At 37.2% G+C, this 23,558-nt stretch overlaps 4 protein-coding genes across 4 annotated transcripts; 2 read left to right on the top strand and 2 right to left on the bottom strand.

Annotated features, from left to right (window-relative positions):
* Positions 1-3,057: 3,057 nt before the first annotated feature.
* On the bottom strand, positions 3,058-12,068 carry uri1 (URI1 prefoldin like chaperone). The gene is made up of 11 exons (XM_084408585.1): positions 11,633-12,068; positions 10,196-10,230; positions 9,795-9,873; positions 9,239-9,374; positions 9,063-9,154; positions 8,880-8,940; positions 8,603-8,789; positions 7,684-7,936; positions 6,193-6,344; positions 4,838-5,081; positions 3,058-3,876 (listed from the first exon to the last, which is right to left on the bottom strand). The coding sequence occupies exons 1-11, from the start codon at positions 11,714-11,716 to the stop codon at positions 3,694-3,696; spliced, it is 1,506 nt and encodes a 501-aa protein (XP_084264711.1). The 5' UTR covers positions 11,717-12,068; the 3' UTR covers positions 3,058-3,693.
* A 546-nt stretch (positions 12,069-12,614) lies between these two features.
* On the top strand, positions 12,615-14,090 carry pdf (peptide deformylase, mitochondrial). The gene is made up of 3 exons (XM_084408587.1): positions 12,615-12,762; positions 13,013-13,632; positions 13,803-14,090. Exons 2-3 carry the CDS (start codon positions 13,047-13,049, stop codon positions 13,958-13,960), a joined length of 744 nt encoding a protein of 247 aa, XP_084264713.1. The 5' UTR covers positions 12,615-12,762; positions 13,013-13,046; the 3' UTR covers positions 13,961-14,090.
* Positions 14,091-14,227: 137 nt separating this feature from the next.
* Positions 14,228-17,555, bottom strand: spata2l (spermatogenesis associated 2-like). Its single transcript, XM_084408584.1, has 3 exons — positions 17,451-17,555; positions 16,205-16,544; positions 14,228-16,100 (listed from the first exon to the last, which is right to left on the bottom strand). Exons 2-3 carry the CDS (start codon positions 16,541-16,543, stop codon positions 14,673-14,675), a joined length of 1,767 nt encoding a protein of 588 aa, XP_084264710.1. The 5' UTR covers position 16,544; positions 17,451-17,555; the 3' UTR covers positions 14,228-14,672.
* Positions 17,556-18,153: 598 nt separating this feature from the next.
* On the top strand, positions 18,154-23,284 carry LOC311290231 (peroxisomal trans-2-enoyl-CoA reductase). Its single transcript, XM_084408586.1, has 6 exons — positions 18,154-18,314; positions 18,997-19,104; positions 19,220-19,359; positions 19,674-19,770; positions 21,739-21,863; positions 22,039-23,284. The coding sequence occupies exons 1-6, from the start codon at positions 18,230-18,232 to the stop codon at positions 22,213-22,215; spliced, it is 732 nt and encodes a 243-aa protein (XP_084264712.1). The 5' UTR covers positions 18,154-18,229; the 3' UTR covers positions 22,216-23,284.
* Positions 23,285-23,558: the final 274 nt, after the last annotated feature.

Below are 23,558 nucleotides of genomic sequence, written 5' to 3'. Positions count from 1 at the left end.
TAGTACAGTGAACTCATTGTCATGTTCAAGAAACCAATTTGAAATGATTTGAGCTTTGTGACATGGTGCATTATCCTGCTGGAAGTAGCCATCAGAGGATGGGTACATGGTGGTCATAAAGGGATGGACATGGTCAGAAACAATGCTCAGGTAGGCCGTGGCATTTAAACGATGCCCAATTGGCACTAAGGGGCCTAAAGTGTGCCAAGAAAACATCCCCCACACCATTACACCACCACCACCAGCCTGCACAGTGGTAACAAGGCATGATGGATCCATGTTCTCATTCTGTTTACGCCAAATTCTGACTCTACCATCTGAATGTCTCAACAGAAATCGAGACTCATCAGACCAGGCAACATTTTTCCAGTCTTCAACTGTCCAATTTTGGTGAGCTCGTGCAAATTGTAGCCTCTTTTTCCTATTTGTAGTGGAGATGAGTGATCCCCGGTGGGGTCTTCTAATGTTGTAGCCCATCCGCCTCAAGGTTGTGCGTGTTGTGGCTTCACAAATGCTTTGCTGCATACCTCGGTTGTAACGAGTGGTTATTTCAGTCAAAGTTGCTCTTCTATCAGCTTGAATCAGTCGGCCCATTCTCCTCTGACCTCTAGCATCAACAAGGCATTTTCGCCCACAGGACTGCCGCATACTGGATGTTTTTCCCCTTTCACACCATTCTTTGTAAACCCTAGAAATGGTTGTGCGTGAAAATCCCAGTAACTGAGCAGATTGTGAAATACTCAGACCGGCCCGTCTGGCACCAACAACCATGCCACGCTCAAAATTGCTTAAATCACCTTTCTTTCCCATTCTGACATTCAGTTTGGAGTTCAGGAGATTGTCTTGACCAGGACCACACCCCTAAATGCATTGAAGCAACTGTCATGTGATTGGTTGATTAGATAATTGCATTAATGAGAAATTGAACAGGTGTTCCTAATAATCCTTTAGGTGAGTGTATATACATCATATCATCACTGGCTAAAGGGGCGGTCGCCGGTCACACTACACATTTCCTTTACATTGACTTCCATTCATGCGCATGCGAATGTGTCAGACTGTTATGGAAGGCCAATGGAGCCAAAATTTGTGAAACTAAAGTGTAAACTTTAGTTTCACACGTATTGGTCTCCAATAGACCGTAAACGCATACGAATGTTCAGAAGATCGATATGTCACAGCGTGACCTATTGGCTGAATTAAGAGAACGATATTTTTGCAGTACATTTGAGTAGGTTGTATATTTTTTTACTATTTGCTATTCATGTTTATAAAAAAGACGCTTCATATCATGACCGTTGCAGTGTCCGAATACATTTTGCACGCACAAAGTCTAGTGTGACCGCAGCTTAATTAAGGGCAAGCTCACATTGGTCACACTAAACAACAAGAGGCTTGTTCGACTTCATGCAGCTCTGCGCAGACCGATCGGTGGCTGACTTGAAGCAGTGCATGCCGGTTAGAAATTTTGTTCGACTTGATACAGCGCCGACACCACGTGACTGTGAGGTATGCCATCAAAGTACCGTGAGAGCGATTCGAGAGCAGCCGGCTGATTTATTCTGCACAGCTTCTCCAGAGGAGCTGCACGAGCTCTGATGACGACACAACTGTTCCACGATTGGCCGAATCCACCTCATAAAAACGATCACGTGTGTTTTGTGTTTATTAGAACACCTTCAGTTAACCTTACAAAAAACACAGACCCCACTACATTGGTATTTAAATAGTATAGGCTTATGTTGAACTTTGCTCTTGTACAAACAGACGCTGAAACGTATTTGAAACGTGTGTATTTGACAAATATTGCATTTATTTCACTTCAGCTGTGGTAAAGTATGCAAACACCACGTGAGAGGTCACTACGGGACCTATACTACTATTCCGGCAACTCTCGCCGATTGGTTACATCCAGCCGCAACCGATGGCGAACACAGGTTTCTTCTGAGGTTTCTTGTCATCAGTCGTCATCTTGTCATCTACATGCATACACACAACACAAAGCAGACTAGGTGTACAAACTTCAAGTCATTTGATCAAGAGGCAGTCCTGACCAACAGCGGGGAAAAAAAGTTCTCTCACATAAATTCACGCAAATGATTACGAGATTTTTCTGCACAGTGATTGGTTGAGTTCTATGGAATGCCTGGTCTGCTAAAATAATAAATAAATACACATACAATACACAAAGAAATGTAAATAGAAAAAATAATAATAATAAAAAATACATTATTTAAGAATTGACATACATGATGATGCAAACAATTAATAAGGTTAGAAAAAATGGAAATAAATTTAAGGGGCGAAATATCACAGCTTAATGGAAAATGTTGTTTTTGAAAATTAAATAAAAAATGCATTTGTCTGTAAAAATCCGAGGGGGCACGACAGGTGCTGTTTGAATGGGTATAATGCTTCTGTGTAACTATCTACGATGTATGCATCACTAGAAGCGTTTACACGAACACCTTTTGTTTGATTTAATCCTGAATAATTCCAATTGACGATTAAGACGTGATTAATGAGTAGGCTAGCCTATCTAAGAGCAGCATCTTTGAAATATGCTTTATATTTGAAGCACGTGAATTGTGACATGTTTTGCATGCAACATTAAGAAATCACGTTGATCATCCTTGCGTAGACTTCAATGTAATGCAAGAATGTAATGCTCTTCTATGCATTCTGAGCTGGTGCGTCTCATCAGCAATAAACGCAAGCTCTTATCAGCCCCATAAGGTGACCCTATGGCCTCAAAGCGTTGCACTCTGAGCTCGATTGCTATATCTGAGGTAAAACACGTCACCTTTGGAGTCAATTTCAGTTGCTAAATGTCTGTAGTTCCCCCCCCCCCCCCCCCTATATATGCAGCAGCTTGTTTGGGCTTTGAGTTAGAAGGATAAAAAGTGCAGCGCTTTGGCGCCCTCCAATGGCTCTGACTGAGCAACACCACGATGACATCATTAGAATTAAGACATTTCATGTCCAGAAACTAATGCAAAAATGTATGCTCCGTGTAGAAACAAGAATAAATCATGTTTTGACCAGTTAAAAAGCATGTATATTGAAAATCATTTATTTTGTTCTTTTTCAGTTACATCATTTTTCTGCCAGTCACAAAAAAGCAGATGTACATTAGGTCAGAAACAAAAGCCAAAACTCTGTAAACAATACAAAAGAAGACAAAGGAGTCAAAGACAGAGTTCAGAAGGGATACAAAACATTTTTAAGCCGACAGAAATTGACAGCTGATTCATTGCCAATATAGGTCAAAGTTGCACGTATATTTTATGAATTAACAGAATTTATGAATTAACAGTTTATTCCTTTGATAAAGCATTTTCCAAAAAATCCACATCATAGACCACGTCTCAATGACAGCAGTCAACATTTTAATATTTTTACTTCTTTGATTCTATTTTAACTATTATTTAACTAATAAAAGTAAAAAGATACCCAAATGAGCAGCTTGTGCATATTTAAACTATTTGGCCTTAAAAAAGCAAAATCATGTAACTTCTCTATTTCTCTTATAAAGCAAATAAAAATGTCCAGCTTGCATGTCACAAAACGAAACATGAGACAGATGACAGTATAGAAGCAGTGTGGAGGACAGAGGCAGAGGACAACTAGTGAGACATCAGTCTTGTAGCTATATAACCGAATTCAAACGCTGGGCACTAATGAGATGAACTCTTATTTCTGATGCAACCGTGTAGCTTTGAATTTTGACATCCTTTTGGGTGGCTCCTGAGGTGCTTCTTGGCCCACCTCCTCCAGCTTTCTCTCCGGGATTGTGGGTAAGGCAGGAGGGGCGATGGTCAGGTGTGGGATTGAGCAAGGCAGGGGGTCCTTTTCAATCACTGTGCCTGTAAAAGCCTAAAACACAAAAAGATATTTAAATATTTACTAAGATTATTTTTGCCTGAGCAAGACATAAAAAAACAACAACTTTACATTCTAATATAAATTCTGGACTAAGAAGAAAATCAAACTACTTCCATGATTCTAGGGCAATCGTGACTCGAGTTGTGCAAAATACGTCCAAAATACGATCATTATACAGTGCTTGCCATTGTAAAGACTGTAAGTCTATCTATCACAGTCTCATTTTCATCTGCAAAAAATTCAATATGGTGTCTATGGACTTAAGTCTATGTTCTGGGTGGTTGCTTACTGGCCCAAATCAAGAGACTTTGTGGGACAAGTTACACGCATTACTTTAATAGACATTTACAGGCTTACACAAACCTTAAAGGTGCAGTAAGTGATTTTTGAAAGATGCTGTTGAAAGTGCATTGGACTGAGCATCACAACAATCAGCAGCAGGTGTATATACTCATGATGGGGGAGAGAGAGTGAGCAAGAGGGAGATTTGAAGAAAAGAGAGATGGCTGAGAGAGACATTACAAAAGAGAAAGTCTCAGAGGAATATTACTGGAAAAAGAAGGGTTATGATCAGGCAATAATGAGGCTCGGTGGTCGGTCAAGAACATTTTTAGTTTTCGCCATCCCTAGTTCTAGGCTGCCAGCCTCTATCTCGATAAGACAGGGGTGTCCAATCCTGCTCCTGGAGGGCCACTGTCCTGCAAAGCTTAGCTCCAATCCCAATTAAACACACCTGAATCAGCTAATCAAGGTCTTAATAGGCATACTAGAAACTTCAAGGCAGGTGTGTTGAGGCAAGTTGGAATGAAATTCTTCAGGACAGAGTTTGGACACCACGACTGCGATAAGTGTTTCAGATCAGGTTAAGATTTTTTTTTACAGGATTGGGAGATAAATGGGGTGAATTTTCATTTCATACCAAATTTAACCAACAGCAACAAACACTCTGTACCTCAAAGCGTCCGTTAGTGCGGGGACTCGTCCCAGTAGGGCTCTCCTCCTCTGTAATGCCATCGCTGGTATCACTGTGCATGGCATCATCGTGGCTCCATGAACGTCCAAAAGCTGCACGGCGCTCTTCAAAGTCAGCTGTGCTGCTCTCGCTGGTGTCACTGCACACGCTGTTCTCGCGACTGCGAGACTTCAAAATGGACTTCCGTGGTATTGGCTCTCCATTCACCAAGTCCACAAACACCCTATTGTGCCACAATTTAAATATCTGGGCGTTATTATTGATTCGAATCTCTCTTTTAAAACACATATTAAGAAAGTCTGCAATAGGGTCAAGTTTAGTTTAGCTAATTTTAGATATATTAGAAGTGCCCTTACTTTTAATGCTGCTAAATTATTTATGGATGCAATGATTATGTCACATCTAACATATTGTCTGACAAGCTGGGGACAAACTAACAGCTCATCACTTAAGCCACTAGCAACTATTTATAAAAAAACTCTTAAAATTTTGGACCAGAAGCCTAACAGTTTACACCATTGTATAATTCTTAAAAACTATAAACTGCTGAGCTGGGAAAATGTAATCAAATATAAAAATATTTGTCTGGTTCACAAAATTTTACATAATACCGCTCCGCCTCCTTTCAATTCATTCATAATCCAACGTAATAACAGTAGTCATAATACCAGAAGCACCACACGTGGCGACCTAGTAATCCCACTCAGAAAAAGTACATTTGGTCAATTATCATTTTCATTTACTGCAATACATAACTGGAATTCATTGCCCATTACAATTAAAAACATACATATGTATTCGACTTTTATTGCACACCTTAAAAATTGGCTAATCGACAATTACACCTGCACACATTAATATGCTAGATGTGATGTGCACACTAGATGTGAAATGATCATGCTTCTGCCACTTGATCTCTGCTGGCTGCTTCAATGCTATGTCCTGTATGTGCTTCAATGTGGCCTATTTTTTTTGTGTCAATTTTCTCTAGTTTATTGCTTGACCTGCTTTTATGTCTTTGCAATTTGTGCTTGCTTGTCTGTTTCAATTTTGTGCCACCTTGTTTGTTTGTCTAAGCTCTTGCTTAAGCCTTGTTTTAATTGTAATGTATTTATTGATGTATGCCAATTAACAACTGGCTGGGGACTACAGCTGGAAATTAGCCGTAGAGGCTAAAGCTGCTCTTTTCATTAAAAAGAGGTTGTCCACATTATTATAAACCAATAAACTAAACTAAACTAAACTAAACCCTAAAAACATAGACTGTGTTTAAACTGAAGAGCTAAAAACACACAAGCAGCGGAAGACGTGAATTAAAATAGATAGGCTGTTACTTATAAATATCTGCTGGGCTTGTGATCTTGTAACTTTCGAGAGGAGAATGGCCGTTACTTTTGCCATTTTTCTTTTTCCGTTTGGCTTGCTCCTTTTGTTCTTTTCTTTCGCTGAACTTTAGAGTGGTGTTCTTTCCTGTATTGATCCTGACCTTCAAAGGGAAAAAGGGAAGATTGAATGAAATAATTATGCAAAATGTTTTATTTCCAAGACAGACAGGAGAAAGTAATTCAATGCAAAACATAAAATGTTAATATACACTACTGGTCAAAAGTTTGGATTTGGTAAGAATTTTTAAACATTTTTGCAAGAAGTCTCATGTACTCAAGTCTGCATTTATTTGATCAAAAATACATTAAAGTAATATTGTTCTGAATTTTCAGCAGCCATTACTCCAGGCTTCAGTGTCACATGATCACATTACCTTTTCTTTCTAAAATTCTAGATAAAGTTGATTAACTTTTGACTATCAATTCTGTTCATGAAAAATTACAATCCGGTTTTAAATCCTGTCACAGTACAGAGTAAGCTCTCTTAAGAGTTTTGAATGATATGATGTTATCCACTGACTCTGGGCAGTCTATGGTTCTGGCTCTGTTAGACCTCAGTTCTGCCTTAGATTTAGTCAACCATGATACTCTTACATCACGTCTTGAAACATGTGTTGGTCTTCTTGGCACAGTATTACAGTGGTTTCGGTCATATCTCAGTGACAGGAGGTATGTTGTCAATATTGGACACCATTCCTCCTCTGAAATGCACTTAAATTCTGGTGTTCCCCAGGGTTCAATTCTTGGTCCGGTACTGTTTTCCCTTTCTATGCTTCCTCTAGGGTCTATCTTTAACATGTATGGGGTCTCTTTTCATTTGTATGCAGATGACACCCACATTTATATCCCTTTGAAGCGTGATAAGAAGCAGGCCTTAAAGCCTATTGTGGATTTTTTTGGTAACTAAAACTCTGGCTTGCAACTAATTTCCTGAGCCTTAATGAGAGTAAAACTGAATTTATTGTGTTTGGTTCAAACAAACACTGTGTACATGATTTTGATATTGTCACCATATAATACTGCATGTCAGAAACTTGGCTGTTTGGTTTGATAATAATCTTAAACTCGATAAGCAGATAAGAGTAAGTTGTGTTTTTATCATCTTTGTCTTCTGTCAAAGGTGAAGCCATTTCTGTCCCTTAAGAATTTCGAAACAGTTATGCACGCTTTCGTAACATCTCGACTGGACAACTGCAATTCATTTTATGTCGGTGGCCCCCAGTCTTGTATTCCACATCTACAGTTAGTTCAGAATGCAGCAGCTCGGCTTCTTTATGGGATGCGTAAACATCTGTAATGCCGGTCTTGATCTCACTACATTGGCTGCCAGTCAAATATAGAATTGATTTTGATTTTAAAATGTAAAAAGAACAGCATTTATTTGAAATATAAATATTTTGTAACATTATCTAAAAGATTTTTGTGTAGCTATCGACTAACCTTTTTGAATTCCACAGTGTGAGAAAAGTAGATAGTTGGAAGCCCGTTGTCTGTTTCCTCCTCACAATCTTCCTCCTCCTCATCCTCAGGGTGCGAGCCATTAGTGCCGTTCATCTGACTTGTGAGAGATGACGGTAACCAGCCATTTTCCTTCTGATGGCCATTAACCTGGACACCGCTGCCACCATCTGCTTCCTTCTCTTCCTCTGAGGAGGAAGTGGTGTCTTCTCCATTAGTGTCTGTGCTGTCCAATCTGGTATAATGGGGAAGAAAATAGACCAAATCTATGAGTATCCTCTTAAATGGTTGGTGTAACAGCTACTTTTTCTGTACTGTATGTGCATTGCATTTTCATACTACTTAATGTATGAATACATGGTATGAAAAGCAAGGTTTCTACACTTTTTGACCACTAAATTTCCATGACCTTTCTGTGAAGTTTGTGATAACTGAATAAGGATTTATTTTCAAAAACCAGTTAACTCCATTTGTATGCTAGGAACCAATACTTGATTGATTTAAAGAGAAAGACCATTTTGTGTCCCACAGGAAACAATTATTAGCTAGTATCATTTGACCCCCGGTTTTTTTTTTTTAATACATGTTTTTAAAAGAAGTCTCTTATGCTCACCAAAGCTGCATTTATTTGATCTGAAATACAGTAAAAACAGTAATATTGTGAAATATTATTTCAAATTAAAATAACTATTTTATATTATAATATATTTTAAAATGTAATTTATTCCTGTGATGGCAAAGCTGAATTTTCAGCATCATTACTCCAGTCTTTAGTGTCACATGATCTTCCAGAAATCATGCTGGTTTGGTGCTCAAGAAACATTTCCTGTTATTAACAATGTTAAAAACAGTTGTGCTGCAAAATATTGAACACTGTGTTAGGTTGCGAGTGTTTTTTTACCGGTATCTCGCATCCTGCAGTTCCTCTTGACGCTCTAGATCATCAAGTCGAGCCCACAGCTCTTCCTCTGACAGCACCCCTGTCTTTCGCTCTTCATCAACTTCTTCCTTCTCTTTGTCCTCTTTCAGGTCCAACAAATACTCCTGCTTAGGTTTAGAGTTGGGTTTGTGGGCCAAACGATGTTTTCCTGGGGAAGCACAATAGAGTGTAAACGTAATGAACAATAGAAGTAGAAACAGCCTGATAGCATGACAGACAGCCTGAAGACTAGATTTACCTTTGGTAATTTCGTCCTCATTTATTACCTCTTCTCGAATGTCTACAAAATCTCCAGTACCCTGTTGAGAAAGAGTGGACGTGATTTTAGGCGTGTGCTGAAGTTTCTTCCAGTAATGAAAACATCAGTATAAGGTTTCCAAATAATGTCACACAGTATTGAGGTCATAGTTAGGACACTTACACCAGTCAATTTTTCAAGATCATTTGTAAAATCAGCCCTGTTCTGAAAGTTCTTCATCACTTTTTGTAAGTCATCTAGTGCATTTTTGACATCTGGAAAAATATCACACAAATCAGGTCAAGCTGTGCACACTATTAAAAACTGGTCAATGGGAAATATTAGTAGAAATAACTCACGTTTCTTTCTGTGTTCCACAAGAGTGTCGGCTTCTTTGGCAGAACACTTTGCAAACCAGTTATCCCCGAGGAGCACCGTTAACTCATTAGTGTGAACTAGCTTTCCCGGCATAAAAGCCAAGGGACCAAATGGTACCTATCATGTTAAAACACAACAACCAAATAATGAGCAAAATCAGGCCATCCAGTAAAAGTGCCACTTTCAAATCTGACAAAAGGTCCATTCACACCAAGATCAATAATTATAAAGATAACTATATTGGTGTCCACACCAACACCATTAACGTTATGTTACTATGTCATTTTCTGCTTTAAATGCTCTGATAGGCTGGCAATGGTTTTATCCTTCATCAGCTGAAACAAATTGTTCCTCTACGGCACTACAGACCTTTTTAAAACGTATTAAATATTAAAACTTTGTTATCGTCCTTGGTAAATGTTTCTTAAAACCAGCTAAAAGGAGTGAATAATGATGATAATAATGCTCAGGCATGCAAAATATTTTGTGTATGAAGATTAAGTTGGATGCATTGGTAATTGGAAAGTGATGCCATACCATAATATCATAAGACAACTTGTCAGGCAAGGTCCTGAGACGGTCCTGAAGAGATTCATAGTCTTTTTCCACTTTTTCCCTGTCAATCACAGAGAAAAATGAATCACTTCGAAGGTTATTACTGGTTTGATGACATACAAATTCTATTTTTGTCCTACCTACAGAATGTCTTTTTAAAATACTGAAAAGGAATATAACAAAAGCCTGTCTTTTGTCAAAACCATCAAACATCTACATAGTGATTCACAGTATAAACAGCATTTCCATTCCAAATATAAACATGCAAAAAAAACAAAAAAAAACAAGACAAGCTAATGTGCAGCTAGAATGAAGAGTTATTGATATTGATATTAATGTTATGCTTGTCTGAGAGAGCTGTTAAACTGCATGAGGACACTCACCAATGCTCAATTTGACTTCTGCAATCTTTCACCACCTGTTGTGGAAGACAATTGTTCATTTCACAACCACTGAAATTCCCACAATGCCACCGTGACAATCACTGCTAAACTATCTGTAATATTCTGGTAATATGAGTTGACCATTATAGAGAGAGCGAATGATAGTCCTGAAAGTTTCTTGTTGTGAGAAGTTGAGACAAGGTACCATGTAAGGATGTTTTGGCAATGTCACTGTTAAAAACAAGCTATACACGTAAAACAAAAGCCCATTAGAATTGTTTGCACTGTGACATTAATTTCATAATCCCTTTATTTCACATACTGTAATGCTCACTTGCAGTTTTTCTATTACTGTATAATTCCATTTCACCTCACACTCTTACCATTGTAATTGAGTAATGAAAATGCCTCCCGACCGGGAATCATTTTTCTATTTATTAAAAAGTAGTGTATTATCACGATTTAAATTTTTTTTGTTTATATATTATGTTTTCCTATTACAGTAACAAGAAAGAGATTTTAGCATAATGCCACTGAAAATTTCAAGATCAATGTGCTTATTTGTCATGGAAATGATGTCAAGGTGCAAATCATCTTAATTTACTGTGAAAATTATATTTTGCAGAAGGAAAAGTTGATTATTTTTTATGTTGGAGAGAAACATGACCCAGGTATGTTCTTTACAGGCTTTAGGAGATTCACCCACCAATAGAACAACATAAAGCATGTCTAACAGCATGCACATAAGCATTATATGTTTCTTATTTTCCCTTATAGGAGAAGTGTTGCTGAGGCTAATGTAACAGAAGTTTCCAGATTTTTTAAAGAAAAATACTCCAGTCTTGCTGACGTTAAATGAAGCAGCACAAATGTAGCTTTCATATCCAGCCAGCTGACTTTTATCCTCCTATGTCAACACATGGGTGAAAAACACTTTTTGCCTTTCACCTACTACTCATGTTACTCAAAATACCATGCAAATATAAATAGGTCAGTTAAACCTAAACTTCACACGGAGTCATTTCACAGCATGTGTACTATCTACTGTAACAGTACTGTAAGCTTTTGCTTTCTGTATGCATTTTGGCAACGTGGACAACTTCGATTAAACTATAGTTTACATTGTTTGCTAGCTACCATACATGTACGATAATTTACGGTTAACATTATAGAGATAAACTGCATGTACATATGTACATGAATTTTATTGCGAAGTAGAAAAAAAAAACACATGTAACAAAGCAATCAGCTAACCAACACGTGATTACACAAAGGAACTTTCTAGAAAATGATACGCGTCTATGCGACTATACTGCAAAAACAACATAAATAGATAACATATAAATTGGTGCTGATGATAAATCGCGTGCATGAACATTGAGTTTTAATATCTGCAGGAATGCATTGGTGGTTTATGAAATAAACATTACTCCTGACCTTTCTATGCTCCTCTTTCAACCTCTCAACACCTTGAGGCAAATCATTAACGTTACTCCGTTTGACTTTTCCAGTTGCAGCCATTTGGTCGTGAAGGATGTCATCCACAATAAAACAAGGTTTGTTTTCAATATCCAAAACAATGAATGCTCAGGGGTTTGAAGTCCTATAGAAATGTTTATGAATGCAATTCGATGCGTTGCACTCAAGCTGTCGCCTCGTAGTCATCAATGAAGCAGAACAAACGGTCCAGTATATCGAGATTGAGACCATTTCACACGTGCATGGTACGATGTCGATCTTATCCCAAAATTTCTTCTTGTTTACAGTACACGAACGGCCTGTTTCCCCTGCGCCATGTTCATCTAATCACGGATGTAGTACGTCCTCTAGATATCGCTCTCCAACCATACTACTACGGTGCAAACACGTGATCGCCTACTTCACTTAATAACTTTCATAAAAAATAAATAAAAAAAAGGTTACGATAAAGTACATTTCTTACGATAAAATAACTAACGTTATACATGGACTGAAAATAATTATCTGCATGAAGCTACATAAAATTCTACTATTATTCTCCTCAAACTGGCCATAATGCAGCATGACATTAATAATTACTTAGAATTAAAGACGTGTATATTATTTAATAATGATTAAATGTGGTAATATTAATGGTAAGATTTGTTTGATTGAAAATGATCATTCCTTGATATGAAAAGGAGGAGTGTCCTTTACCGAACGTGTAAACAATCCTCACACCGACTATATCACGTGACGTTTTGAAACAGGACGTTAGCTTTTTTTAAAGGATTTTACCAAAATAAAAGCCTTCAACTCGAAGCATTTTTTTCCTCTGTGGTGTTTAAGTTAAGACTGATTTAATTTAATTTAATTTAATTTAATTTAATTTAATTTAATTTGACTTTATTTAATTTAATTTTTTACCCAGACTTTTATTTTAAAGAAACAACATGGTGTCATAGGTCTCAGTAATTCCGTTTTCCGGAATGAACTCTCTGGCTGTCCTCCTCACATTGAAATGCTTCTAATTTCTAATTAGTGGTTAAAACATTTCTGATGTGAAATTCTTATTATTACAGGAATTATATTATATACAGACAGTACTGGTGAGTACTAACACTTGCTCATAAAAGTGACTGTATCCTATGTTTATTTCACCCCTTCTATATAATTAATGTAGCTAGCTACTTTTAAGTTATTACTGCTTATGTAAATGGGCATTTAAATATGCATTCAGCTTTGAGGAGCTAAAATAAAACAGACTTGGCATTCAAATTTATTGCATTTATTATTATTTTGTCTTTGTCTTTGTTGACATGTGACATGACATGTCCTTTTTTTTTTTTTTTTTTTCAGTTGTCAAGAGAGAGGCTTTCCACTGCAGCCAAACATGATCAGGCACTGGAGGACGTTTTCACATTGTGTCTTAAGAAGTCAGACAAATTATGTACTTCCAAAACCAGTTAGAACACTTTTACCCTTGTCACCTCTCACATGTACTGCATCCCCACGTACTCATTCTACCAACATCAAGATGCGCTCCTACTTACAGTACATGAAAAGGAAAGTCAAAGGTGCACCGGCTCCTCCATACAATCACGTGTGCCAGGTTGGAGATCCTGTGTTGCGTTCACAGGCTGCGGCTGTGGAACCTGGAGCCATTCAGGGACCAGAAGTGCAGAAGGTCATAAAGACTCTGGTCAAGGTGATGAGAACGCTTGAGTGTGTCGGCCTGAGCGCACCCCAGATTGGCGTTCCTCTACGGATATTAGCCTTGGAGTATCCCAAAAAAATGCTGGAGGAAAGCTCAATCACTTCCATTGAAGCTCGGGGTCTGGTGGCAGTGCCCCTGATGATTTTTGTAAACCCACAGTTGCGTGTATTAGATGGACACACCGTCATCTTCCAAGAGGCATGTGAGAGCATCTGTGGGTATTCAGCATCCGTTCCACGCTATGTGTCTGTAGAGGTCTCAGGTAAAATTATCATGCTGTAAAATGAAAAAAAAAAAAGAAAGAAAAAACTCAACCTGTATTAAGTGACCCATAGCTATGAGGCTAGACTTAAAATCATTTTGGCAGCCTAGATATTTACTTTATGATGTTATTTAAGGTATCAATTAAAAACGGTTGTCTTCTTTCCAAAGGTCTTAATGAGAAAGCAGAGCCCGTCAGCTGGCAAGCGAGTGGGTGGCCGGCCAGAATACTGCAGCATGAAATGGATCACCTCAATGGAGTTTTATATATCGATCGCATGGACAGTAAAACCTTCATTAATGTAAAATGGGAAGAGTACAATGAATAAAGCTTTGGGAACTTTATTGCAACCTTACCTTTGTATTTCAGAGAAACTAGACATTCAATTAAATCCTTTGTTATCGGAAACCAAGCCTTTTTATCACTGTTTATCACATTTCACTCCCAGATATGACCTCAAGTTGAGCCTTTACAATCAAAGTTTGCGGATACTAGTATATGACTATGTTGAGATTACAACCATCTTCAACAGTAGGACATTTTTTATAATAATAATGTTAGGAACTTGATCTTTTAAATAAGAGTACAAGCAGAATTCTCTTACATTCCCTTTATTTTTATATTAATTCCGTGAAACCATCACAATAATAAACATGTGCATTATATTTAATAATTGTATGGCAGTATAGCACATAATAACTGGTTAGAAATGTTGCTAAGACCCAAAAAAAGATTTTCCCAATATTGGACTGGCCATCGCACAATCTCAACCAATAATATACAGTTATGAGCCGTGTTATTGTAGGACATAAATTGGTAAGTGATAATTAACTCCACTGTGAACTTTGTAACTTTTTTGTAATATATGGCTCCTATCAAGATGCTGCTGCTGATATCAAAAATCAAAAGTGTAACAGATTGTCATGTATTTAACCCCAAGTATTTCAGATCAACTGTGCAATTAGCAAAATAATAACAGGCTTAATGTGCAGATTAAAAACAGTCTTCAACCACACATGGTCAACACTGACGCATAGGTTTTATACAGCGGAAGAGGAGACGAAAGACATTCCACACTTACATACCATGGCACTTCTAAAGCAACATAGTTTGCAATACAGGGCACCACAATACCTGCAGTAGGTGTAAAGTTCAGAAACGAAGCAAGTGTTGCATTTAGGTACGATATCTTGTATTTTGTGTTTTTGAGAGCAACGCCATCCATCAGGGCACTCAGATAAATGAAAGGTTTTACAAGCGAGGCATACAATTTCAGGCAAAGGCCGTTTATCTGTCAAGCAATGATTGACAAATGGTATTGGTGCAGGAGGTGTTTCTGAGGCACCTGTTTCCCTGGGGAACAGCAGACAATGTGCATCCTGAGCACATTTTTGCCAATCTTGACATAATAAATCATGGGAGTTATTACAAGTGTGACAGATTATATATACTGGAGCTTCAGAGGAAAGACATGTGTGCCTCTTTTGAGCATTCACTCTTTCTCCTTGAGGGGGCTGTAATTTTCCTGTGGGCAGCACGTAGTGAATTAATTTGCACTTTTGAATAATATTACAGTTGTGGTCATGGATTAACTGGCAGTTGTAGCAAATCAAAAATGTATCAGAAGTAGAATTGGCCATGCAAATATGTTTCTTCAGGGAATCTTTTTCCTTGGCCAATCTAAGCTGGTCTTGTGCTAAATAAAGGTCTTCAGCATTGTATGGGCACAGTGCTAAAGTATGCTCTTTTAAATCGCACTCTTTATAACGGCTACACGATCTACTGTGAACATCTTTGCACTTCTCACACTGGTATATATATATTAAACCTGGTGCGATACAGCTGCACATCAAATTTACTGCTGCTTGTCTCAGGGCATCACCTTTCGATTGATCTTCACCAAAGCTTTCCATTGGACCTGGATTGTTGATTGATCTTCCCTGCCTTGCAACGTCCTTATTCCTCATGTCTGTGTCTGACTGTAAGGGCTCTTTCTCTAAAGGCTTGCTTTGAACGATCTCTTTTGATTGCTTATAAGAAGAGTGTGGTGGTGAAAGAGGAGTGGGTGTCACGTCTGTCTCCTCTGTGTACAGATCAAGCTCAGTGTCCATGCCGCTTGTAAGGATGGCGTCCGAAGCACTGGCGACGTCTGACTTTCTCTTGGCGTTCTCTAATGCTACCTGAAGACTGTGGCCCGCCTGCCTCTCATTAACTAGCTGAAGAACCCACTCCACATCTCTGTGCGCTGAGCCCAAGGAGGAAAGTAGCAGCTGGCACTCCATCCGGGCAGTGAAGAAACCACATGCTAGGCCGAGTAAGAAATCAGTAGGAGCTGGTTTGGAGTTCAGCGCCAACTCTTCGTCTTCATTAGGGATTGAAGGCTGGTACCCGAGCAATCCAAAAAGCTCTTTAGCCTGCTGAAGGGTCAGTGCAGGTTTGATCAAATGGGTGAACATACCTGAAAACATCTGGTGAGATGGAAGAGAATATTGTAAGGAGGTGAAAAACAAAAAGTCATTCAGACAATTGAAAAATCTATCTCTGTAGGTGTAACACCAGAATTTCCACATACCTTAACCAGTCTGTACTCTCTTCTCCAGGGGAAGACGTAGAGGTTTAACGCAGCGAGCTCCAACACTTCAAAGGCCTTGGAAAGTTTTTCAAGCCCCATTTGGCCAGTTTTAGAAGGAAATGCATGGAGAGATTTTTCCATCACTGTCAGGGTATCTAATCCATGTAGATTATGTATCTTCAGGGCATTGTTATTGCTAAGGAGCAGCTCTACTTCCTTACACAGTCCATCATCCCTGCATACTAAACTTTGATCCCCCTTCTCAATTCGTCTCTCCAAGTTAGCCTGGTACCTATTTATAAGACCATTCTCAGTCTTTTTCTTAGCAAAAGAATTCATCCTGTAATGAAGACACAATAAAATAAGTGTGTTATTGACAATCAAGTTATATCAATAAATATCACAATAATCACTTACATATAAAATTTTTGTATAATACTTGAAAACATATACAGCAACAATAAGAAGTTTCTTTTCAGAGTTAATCTGATGACGGCATGTATACAGTGGATGGCGTTTTTATATATACAAAAGTTTGGGATCTGTAAGATTTTTAATGTTTTTAAAAGATTTATCTTATGCTCACCAAGGCTGCATTTATTTGATTAAAAATGCAAAAAAAAAAAAAATATATATATATATTGTGAAATATCATTACAATTTAAAATACTAGTTTTCCATTTGAATATATTTTAAAATATAATTTATTCCTGTGACGCAAAGCTGAATTTTCAGCATCATTAGTGTCACATGATCCTTCAGAAACCATTCTAATATGCTGATTAACTGCTCAAGAAACGTTTATTATTATTATCAATGTATAATATAAAAACATATTATTATCTAAAGATCAAATATGCACTTCAAATTCAATCCAATCAGACCACCGATTGCTGAATATATGTGAACATTTAAACCATTAAAAACGTATTATACCACTCCTAAATCAACAGACTGAAGTGAAAGTGAAGATGGAAAACAGTTACGTCATTTATCAAAAATCAGCGTTCTACATTGTACTGTAGTCATTAAATTCCTATTTTTTAAAAGTATAGCGCATTGTTATTAGCATAAACTACGCTAAAACGTTTAAAGATTGTGTAATTGCTACCTTCCCATACCAAAACCGCTGCCACTGACCTTTTTTCAACTAACTTAACTTCTTAAAATCAAACCATGAAAGCTCGTGGCACATTAACGCCGTTCACATTAAACTGTTCCGAATGAAAAAAACTAGATTTGTTACCTGATCAACACTCAACACTGAAAAGCGTCAGCGCTTCTCGGCGAAGTCGACAGAGAAACTTTTTTTTTTTTCTTTTTTTTTTAACATCACTTCCGTATTCGGCTCACGTTAAAGTTGCAGTCTTCGGATTAAATAAAAGTAAATAAAAGTGTATAAACATTAAAACTGTAATTAAATAACAATTACACTAATTAAAATTAATAAATAATTTTATAAATAAAATAAAAAACAGTGCATATTTGCATTTTTTTATATACGAAAGTATTCCATATAAATCTTGAGATCCCTATTCCAAATTTAATAAACAGAGGCTCTTCTAATTAAAAAAATAATAATAATTAAAATACCAAAATAAGACTATTTTAATTTAGTTTTTATTTATTTATATGTACCAGTGACTGTTCACAAGAGGGCGCTATAATCTAAGATGGAAACTTGGTAATATTAGTTCTGACCATCTTACACTTTTAAAAGTTGATTATTGTAACCTTGTTGTCTACTGATATGATATTACTATTATTCACTATAGTGTTTTTTTTTTCTTCAGTCATAACATTTATAATTTTCCTAAAAAAAAACAACAAAAAAAAAACCCCGTTACTTGAAACTAATAAGATAAAGATAAAAGAATGCATAATTTGGTGGGAGTGTCATTCTGAAAGGGGCGTGTCATTCCTGCTGCGGATGAATTTAAAGATCTTGAGCAGCAGGAGACATGAACCCCATAAACCATAATCAATCTCAGACGTGTCTGCACTGCTGCAGCAGTTGTGTGCGCGATGTCAAACGAGGACAGAGTGGTTTTAGCGCTCGGTGGAGCAGGAACCGTCGGCTCCGGCATTGTGAAAGCTCTCCTGGACAGAGGTAAGAGCACATTCAGTATTTCAACTTAAAGTAATAAGCATTATCTTTATAAGAAAAAACAAACAAACAATTGCAATTGCATTTATAACAACAACAACAACTATTATTAGGCCTATATTATATTAATTAGCCTATATTATATTATAGTATATTATATTATTTTATATTATGCTATATTATATTAGGCTTTATTATATTAGGCTTTATTATACTATATTATATTATTCTATATTATTCTATATTATATTAATTATATTATATTACATTTATACATGACTGCCTGTAATATCTATTGGAAGTGAATAATGATTTGTAGACCAGTTATTAATTTTAAAAGGCTTCTATATAAAGGATCAGCTTTACTACAACATGACTTAATAAACATACACAACCAAACGAGACAATGTGTAACAGTCATTTGACCACATTGCTTTCATCTTTCTTAATTTATTCTCTCTTTTTTTTTTACAATTTTATTCAGTGCGGTTATGAAAATACTCATAAATCAAATACTCACAAATCATATGCAATTATTAGAGGTTAAAACAAGGAATTATTTTCAGTTCTGATTCTGTAATTTAAGTCTAAACTAATTTTAAAAACAATAATAATTTACTTTAAATTGTAAAAATACATTTCGTTGCATAAATAGAATTCTTTTGACACTGAATGTGTGGTTTAGGTTTCAAAGTTGCTGTGATCTCCAGAGACAACAGCAAGTTGGAGAAACTCAAAGGGTTTGTTTCACCTAACACAAAAAGTAATCTGACCACTTTAGTGGGGAATGTTGGTAAGTATCTTCTCCCTTTGTAGTTTTTTTTATTTATTTTTTGTTATCTTTGCAACTCTAGTCGTTTTGAAGTCTCATTGATTTTGGATTGTTTGTGACTCTCCTAATCTATAAGGCTCAGTGGAAGGAGTGGAGGAGGTGAAACAGGCCTTGCTTAAGTCTGTGGGAAAGATCACAGACGTGGTGTCCTCTCTGGGCTTCAGCTGGTGGCAGGGAGGTCCACCGCACACTCAACCCCTCAAAGAACTGCAATGGGTGAGATTCGAATAAAGAGAGCAGCATTTACTTTTTTCTCTTTATACCTGTTCATATGACATACAACATTTCACCATCCACATTTTGCTTTCTAACCTAACTTTCATCTTTGGGTCTGCTTCTCCCATCATTCAATCCACAATCATTTCGGTGTTTGGTGTTTCTAGCCCCCAACGGCGCCTTCCAGGCAGCGAGGGGATGGGTAGGTTTAAGGTTGAGGTTAGGGTTAGCTGCCTGGAAAGAGCCATTGGGGGCTAAAAACACCATCGAGCCATAAATTTCATTGCTCAAAACTCATCTTCTCTGATCACCAGGTTATTGAGACTCTGCTTTTTAGCACCTTTGTGTCTTGGAAAGCGTTCTTTCCCCTGGTGAGAGATGATCCTAACTGCACCTACACATTTATCACAGGTAGGTTATCATTTGCCCTCCAAAACATATATTTAGTGAAAGCTATTTAGTTGTATGTGGAAAATAAAATGAAATGAAATAAAATAATAAATCTATTTGAAGTGCACATAAAGGAGTTTGAATGAGATCTACTAAAGTCCAAATTTATATTTTAGAAAATTCAAAAACCTTGTCAATAAAACAGCGTCACTGTTCATAGCCGCTGCAACAATGCACATACACACACACACACACACACACACACACACACACACATATATATATATAGTGCACAACAGGTTATTAAAATGTTCCTCACTCTAAGAAAAAATGGTTAATTTAAAGAGATAGTTCACCCAAAAATATGAATGTATGAATGAAAAATGTATGAATTTCTTTATTCTGTTGAACACAAAAGAAGATGTTTTAAAGAATGTTGGTAACCAGACAGCTGACGGCACCCATTGACTTCCATAGTAGGTAAACATTTTTTTAAATAAATAAATACTATGGAAGCCAATGGGTGCCGTCAACTGTCTGGTTACCAACATTCTTTAAAACATCTTCTTTTGTGTTCAACAGAAAAAAGAAACTCATACATGTTTGGAACAACATGAGGGTGAGTAAATGACAAAAAAAAATCATTTTTGGGTGAACTATCCCTTTAAGAGCTGTTATCTGAAAAGATGTTCAAAAACCCTTTTGGAATCTTTTCAGGGTTCCCGCGGGGTCTTAAAAAGTCTTAAATTCTGAACTTTAAATTTAAGGCCTTAAAACGTCTTAAAAACAGCCAGATTTTCATCCGCGGTCTTAAATTTAATTTAGTCAGGTCTTAAAAAAGATTTTACCCTCGTTCATTTCCAGAAACGCTGGCCGCAGAAAGTTATTACAAAGTAGCAAAAAAGTATCGAAGTCGCTCGCCAAGAGGCAGTTCCCATATCGCGTCTTTTTCGCGCTCAAGTTCATTCAAATGTAGGGGCGCGGTAAGCGACGCGCTCGTTTTTTTCCAGGCGCAGCAACATGTTAAAAGACATGAAGGATGCGGGTGCACCCAAACACTACGGGTGTTTTTCTCTTCTCCGTAAATAAGTCTTGTAACAGAGCTACAGCAAGTGGAAATCGGCGGTGGAAATCCATTAGCCACTAAAACTTTTTTGTCATTGTGGAGAGCGCAGTGCATGGTTGCATAGCAACGACAGACGCCACGGGAAAATCCGACCGAATTTTAATATTAATAATAAAAGATAAGCTAAAGTGTATTGTAAATGTCAGTAAATCATTTTTTATAAAAAGAATGAGTCAAAAAAGATCAATTAAAGTCTGAAATATGTGAGGTTTATCTTTTTATAAAAACCTTTTTTGTCAACTCTATTTGAACTTGTACATGTTAGTATATAACATGTTGCAAGACACTTATAAAATCTGGCTATCATTTTTAATCATATTCTTTTAATGTTTATGTTAGTGTGTATTGATGCTCATTTTATTTGTTATTTGCTGTTTTTCGACATAAAACTTGGTGAATTGATTTCATTGTGTAGTATTAGTACTTTTTGAACAGGATTCTGTGATAACACTGGTAATTTTTGGCACTATAATAATTAAATGAAATGTTCATGCCATTAATGCAATAATATGCAAAGTACAATTTTCTATAAAAAAATTATATCTGATTCTGTTCTTTTCTCTGACACGCGTTGTTGGGTCTGGAAGGTTACTAATGTGATTGCTTTATCTTTAAATTAAGTTAATGCTTTTTCAATTACTGAATTCATTGAAATGAAATGAATTCTTTGATTAGAAGTTTTTTTGGCAATGCGTCGTGTAGGTCTTAAATTTGACTAACTGAAACCTGCAGGAACCCTGCTTTTTTTTAGGAGTCACATTTTGTAAAAAAAAAACCCTAAAAACAGGCAGATAAATTAAAAGTAAATTATGCATTATGCATAATTATGCACTGCTTATCTAGATGCAATCTCTGTCGTACAGGAGGTGCTGGAGAGAAAGTGTTGATGCCTGGCACAGGGTTCCTGACCGTAGGGGCAGCAAGCGCTCTGGCGTTCTGTCAGGTTCTGCGTGAGGAGTACCCAGAGGTGCCATGCAAACTCAACCAGGTGTGTTTGCTATGTGCTGTCAAAGTCTCATCGAACTCTCCTAAACACAAGTTCATGGGGTTATATTCCGGTCATGACATGTAGACTCACTGTAGACTCGTTTAATTAAATGTCATGAAAGTATTTCCTCATATTTGTTCCTCTTGTGATGCCAGTCTTTCTAATCTTCCAACAGGTGAAAATCAATACGGGCGTGGCGGCCCCAGACCGAATGGCCCCCGGGTACCTGAATCACTTGGATTTAGGGGAGGCTGTGGCTGCGCTGGTGGAGCGCCGCAACACGTCCCACACAGTCTTCTCTGTGAGCTGTCCTGCCGATCTAAAAACTGTTATCTTGGGGGGCAATCTGTAAGCCTCAGACTCGTCTTCAGATTTTCCTCTGTATTCCCTTTATCCTGTTAGTATGCGTGCATTGTTTTAATTGCATGTAAACAAAACATTCCTGTATTGCAAATAGCCAGCTTTGTCATAGTACAGTCATAGCCTGCTCAAAACAAATCAATATAATAGGCAATGGAATGGTACAGATGCTTTGGAGTGCAGCAGAGCATAAACTCGGCCACAGATATGTTAAGCTTGACGCTGAAGAAAAGAGAGACGTGTGAGAACGGATGTGAAAACAAACTCTTGTCTTTTCCTAGTTTAGAGAAAAAAACATGGCAGGTTGTTGGCACGCTTGCGTCCCCATAGCGTGACTCCCTGCCCTTGTTCACTCAAAAGTTTTATCTTGCTGTTGCTTCCATGGCTCCAATTATTCCCAGCCGTGTGGACCATAATAAGCGCGTGAGGGGGCGAGGGATTCTGAAATGGCCGGCCTCCAAAGTGGAGGACACTGTCTTTGTTTACCGTTATCATATTTGCAGAAATGCTTTAGCGACATGAATGTAAATTTGCCATTAAACAAATCTGGATTAAGTGAAGTGTCTATTTAAAGATGGGGAAGAAGGTTAGAAGACGTTGTCAGTTTAGCGACTGTGGTTTTGCTTTGCATCAGCTTATTAAAGTGATAGTTCACAAAAAAGTTTCAATTCTCTCATTCTCTCATGTTGTTCCAAACAATAATATTGGATGATGTGACTAGATCAATTTCCGCATAAAGGAAAATCTTATATGGGCGTAAAATGACATGGGGGTGAATAAATTCATTTTTGGGTGAACTATGCCTTTAAATCTGAATCATGTTCCGCATAAAGGAATATCTTATATGGGCGTAAAATGACATGAGGGTGAGTACATTTATTTTTGGGTGAACTATGACTTTAAATCTGAATTACAGACCAAAAAGTGTGCCATTCTCTTCACATCATCTACACATATTAGTCTCTGTTACTCATTTTAGTGTTTGTCTGAGTGAAAACAATTCATGACTTGGCGCATTTATCTTGTGTGTCTGAGGAAATTAAAATAATAATAAAAGAAAATCTCCCAGACTCCTAGTTTCTTTGAAGCAGTAACCCTTCGTGACATGAGCCACAAAAGCTGAGGGTGTGATTCGATCAATGCTGGATTTCATTAAAATCTGGCTTGGAGTCCTCATTTCAAAAATTGTTTGGGATTTGAAATATTTAAAACAATGGAAAACAAAGAATCCAGTTTGGCAAACAAAGATGTCCCTTTTCGTGAGACGGTATAGAGCAAGTGGCCAAAAAAAAAAGAAAAAAAAGAAAAAAAAAAGAAAATGTTTTTCATCAATAT

Source organism: Rutilus rutilus (assembly GCF_951802725.1).
Source record: "Rutilus rutilus genome assembly, chromosome: 5".
In the NCBI taxonomy this organism is placed as follows: domain Eukaryota; kingdom Metazoa; phylum Chordata; class Actinopteri; order Cypriniformes; family Leuciscidae; genus Rutilus; species Rutilus rutilus.
This window is presented reverse-complemented; position numbering and strand designations above follow the sequence as displayed.

Coding starts and splice junctions, on each gene's coding strand:
- uri1 (XM_084408585.1), bottom strand. CDS start 11,716: ATGGCTGCAACTGGAAAAGTCAAACGGAGTAACGTTAATGATTTGCCT. Junction 9,874..10,195: donor AGAAGTCAAATTGAGCATTG/GTGAGTGTCCTC, acceptor TGTGATTGACAG/GGAAAAAGTGGAAAAAGACT. Junction 5,082..6,192: donor AGCCCAGCAGATATTTATAA/GTAACAGCCTAT, acceptor GTGGCACAATAG/GGTGTTTGTGGACTTGGTGA.
- pdf (XM_084408587.1), top strand. CDS start 13,047: ATGATCAGGCACTGGAGGACGTTTTCACATTGTGTCTTAAGAAGTCAG. Junction 13,633..13,802: donor TGTGTCTGTAGAGGTCTCAG/GTAAAATTATCA, acceptor TTCTTTCCAAAG/GTCTTAATGAGAAAGCAGAG.
- spata2l (XM_084408584.1), bottom strand. CDS start 16,543: ATGAATTCTTTTGCTAAGAAAAAGACTGAGAATGGTCTTATAAATAGG. Junction 16,101..16,204: donor GAGAGTACAGACTGGTTAAG/GTATGTGGAAAT, acceptor CCATCTCACCAG/ATGTTTTCAGGTATGTTCAC.
- LOC311290231 (XM_084408586.1), top strand. CDS start 18,230: ATGTCAAACGAGGACAGAGTGGTTTTAGCGCTCGGTGGAGCAGGAACC. Junction 18,315..18,996: donor GAAAGCTCTCCTGGACAGAG/GTAAGAGCACAT, acceptor TGTGTGGTTTAG/GTTTCAAAGTTGCTGTGATC. Junction 19,771..21,738: donor CACCTACACATTTATCACAG/GTAGGTTATCAT, acceptor TCTGTCGTACAG/GAGGTGCTGGAGAGAAAGTG.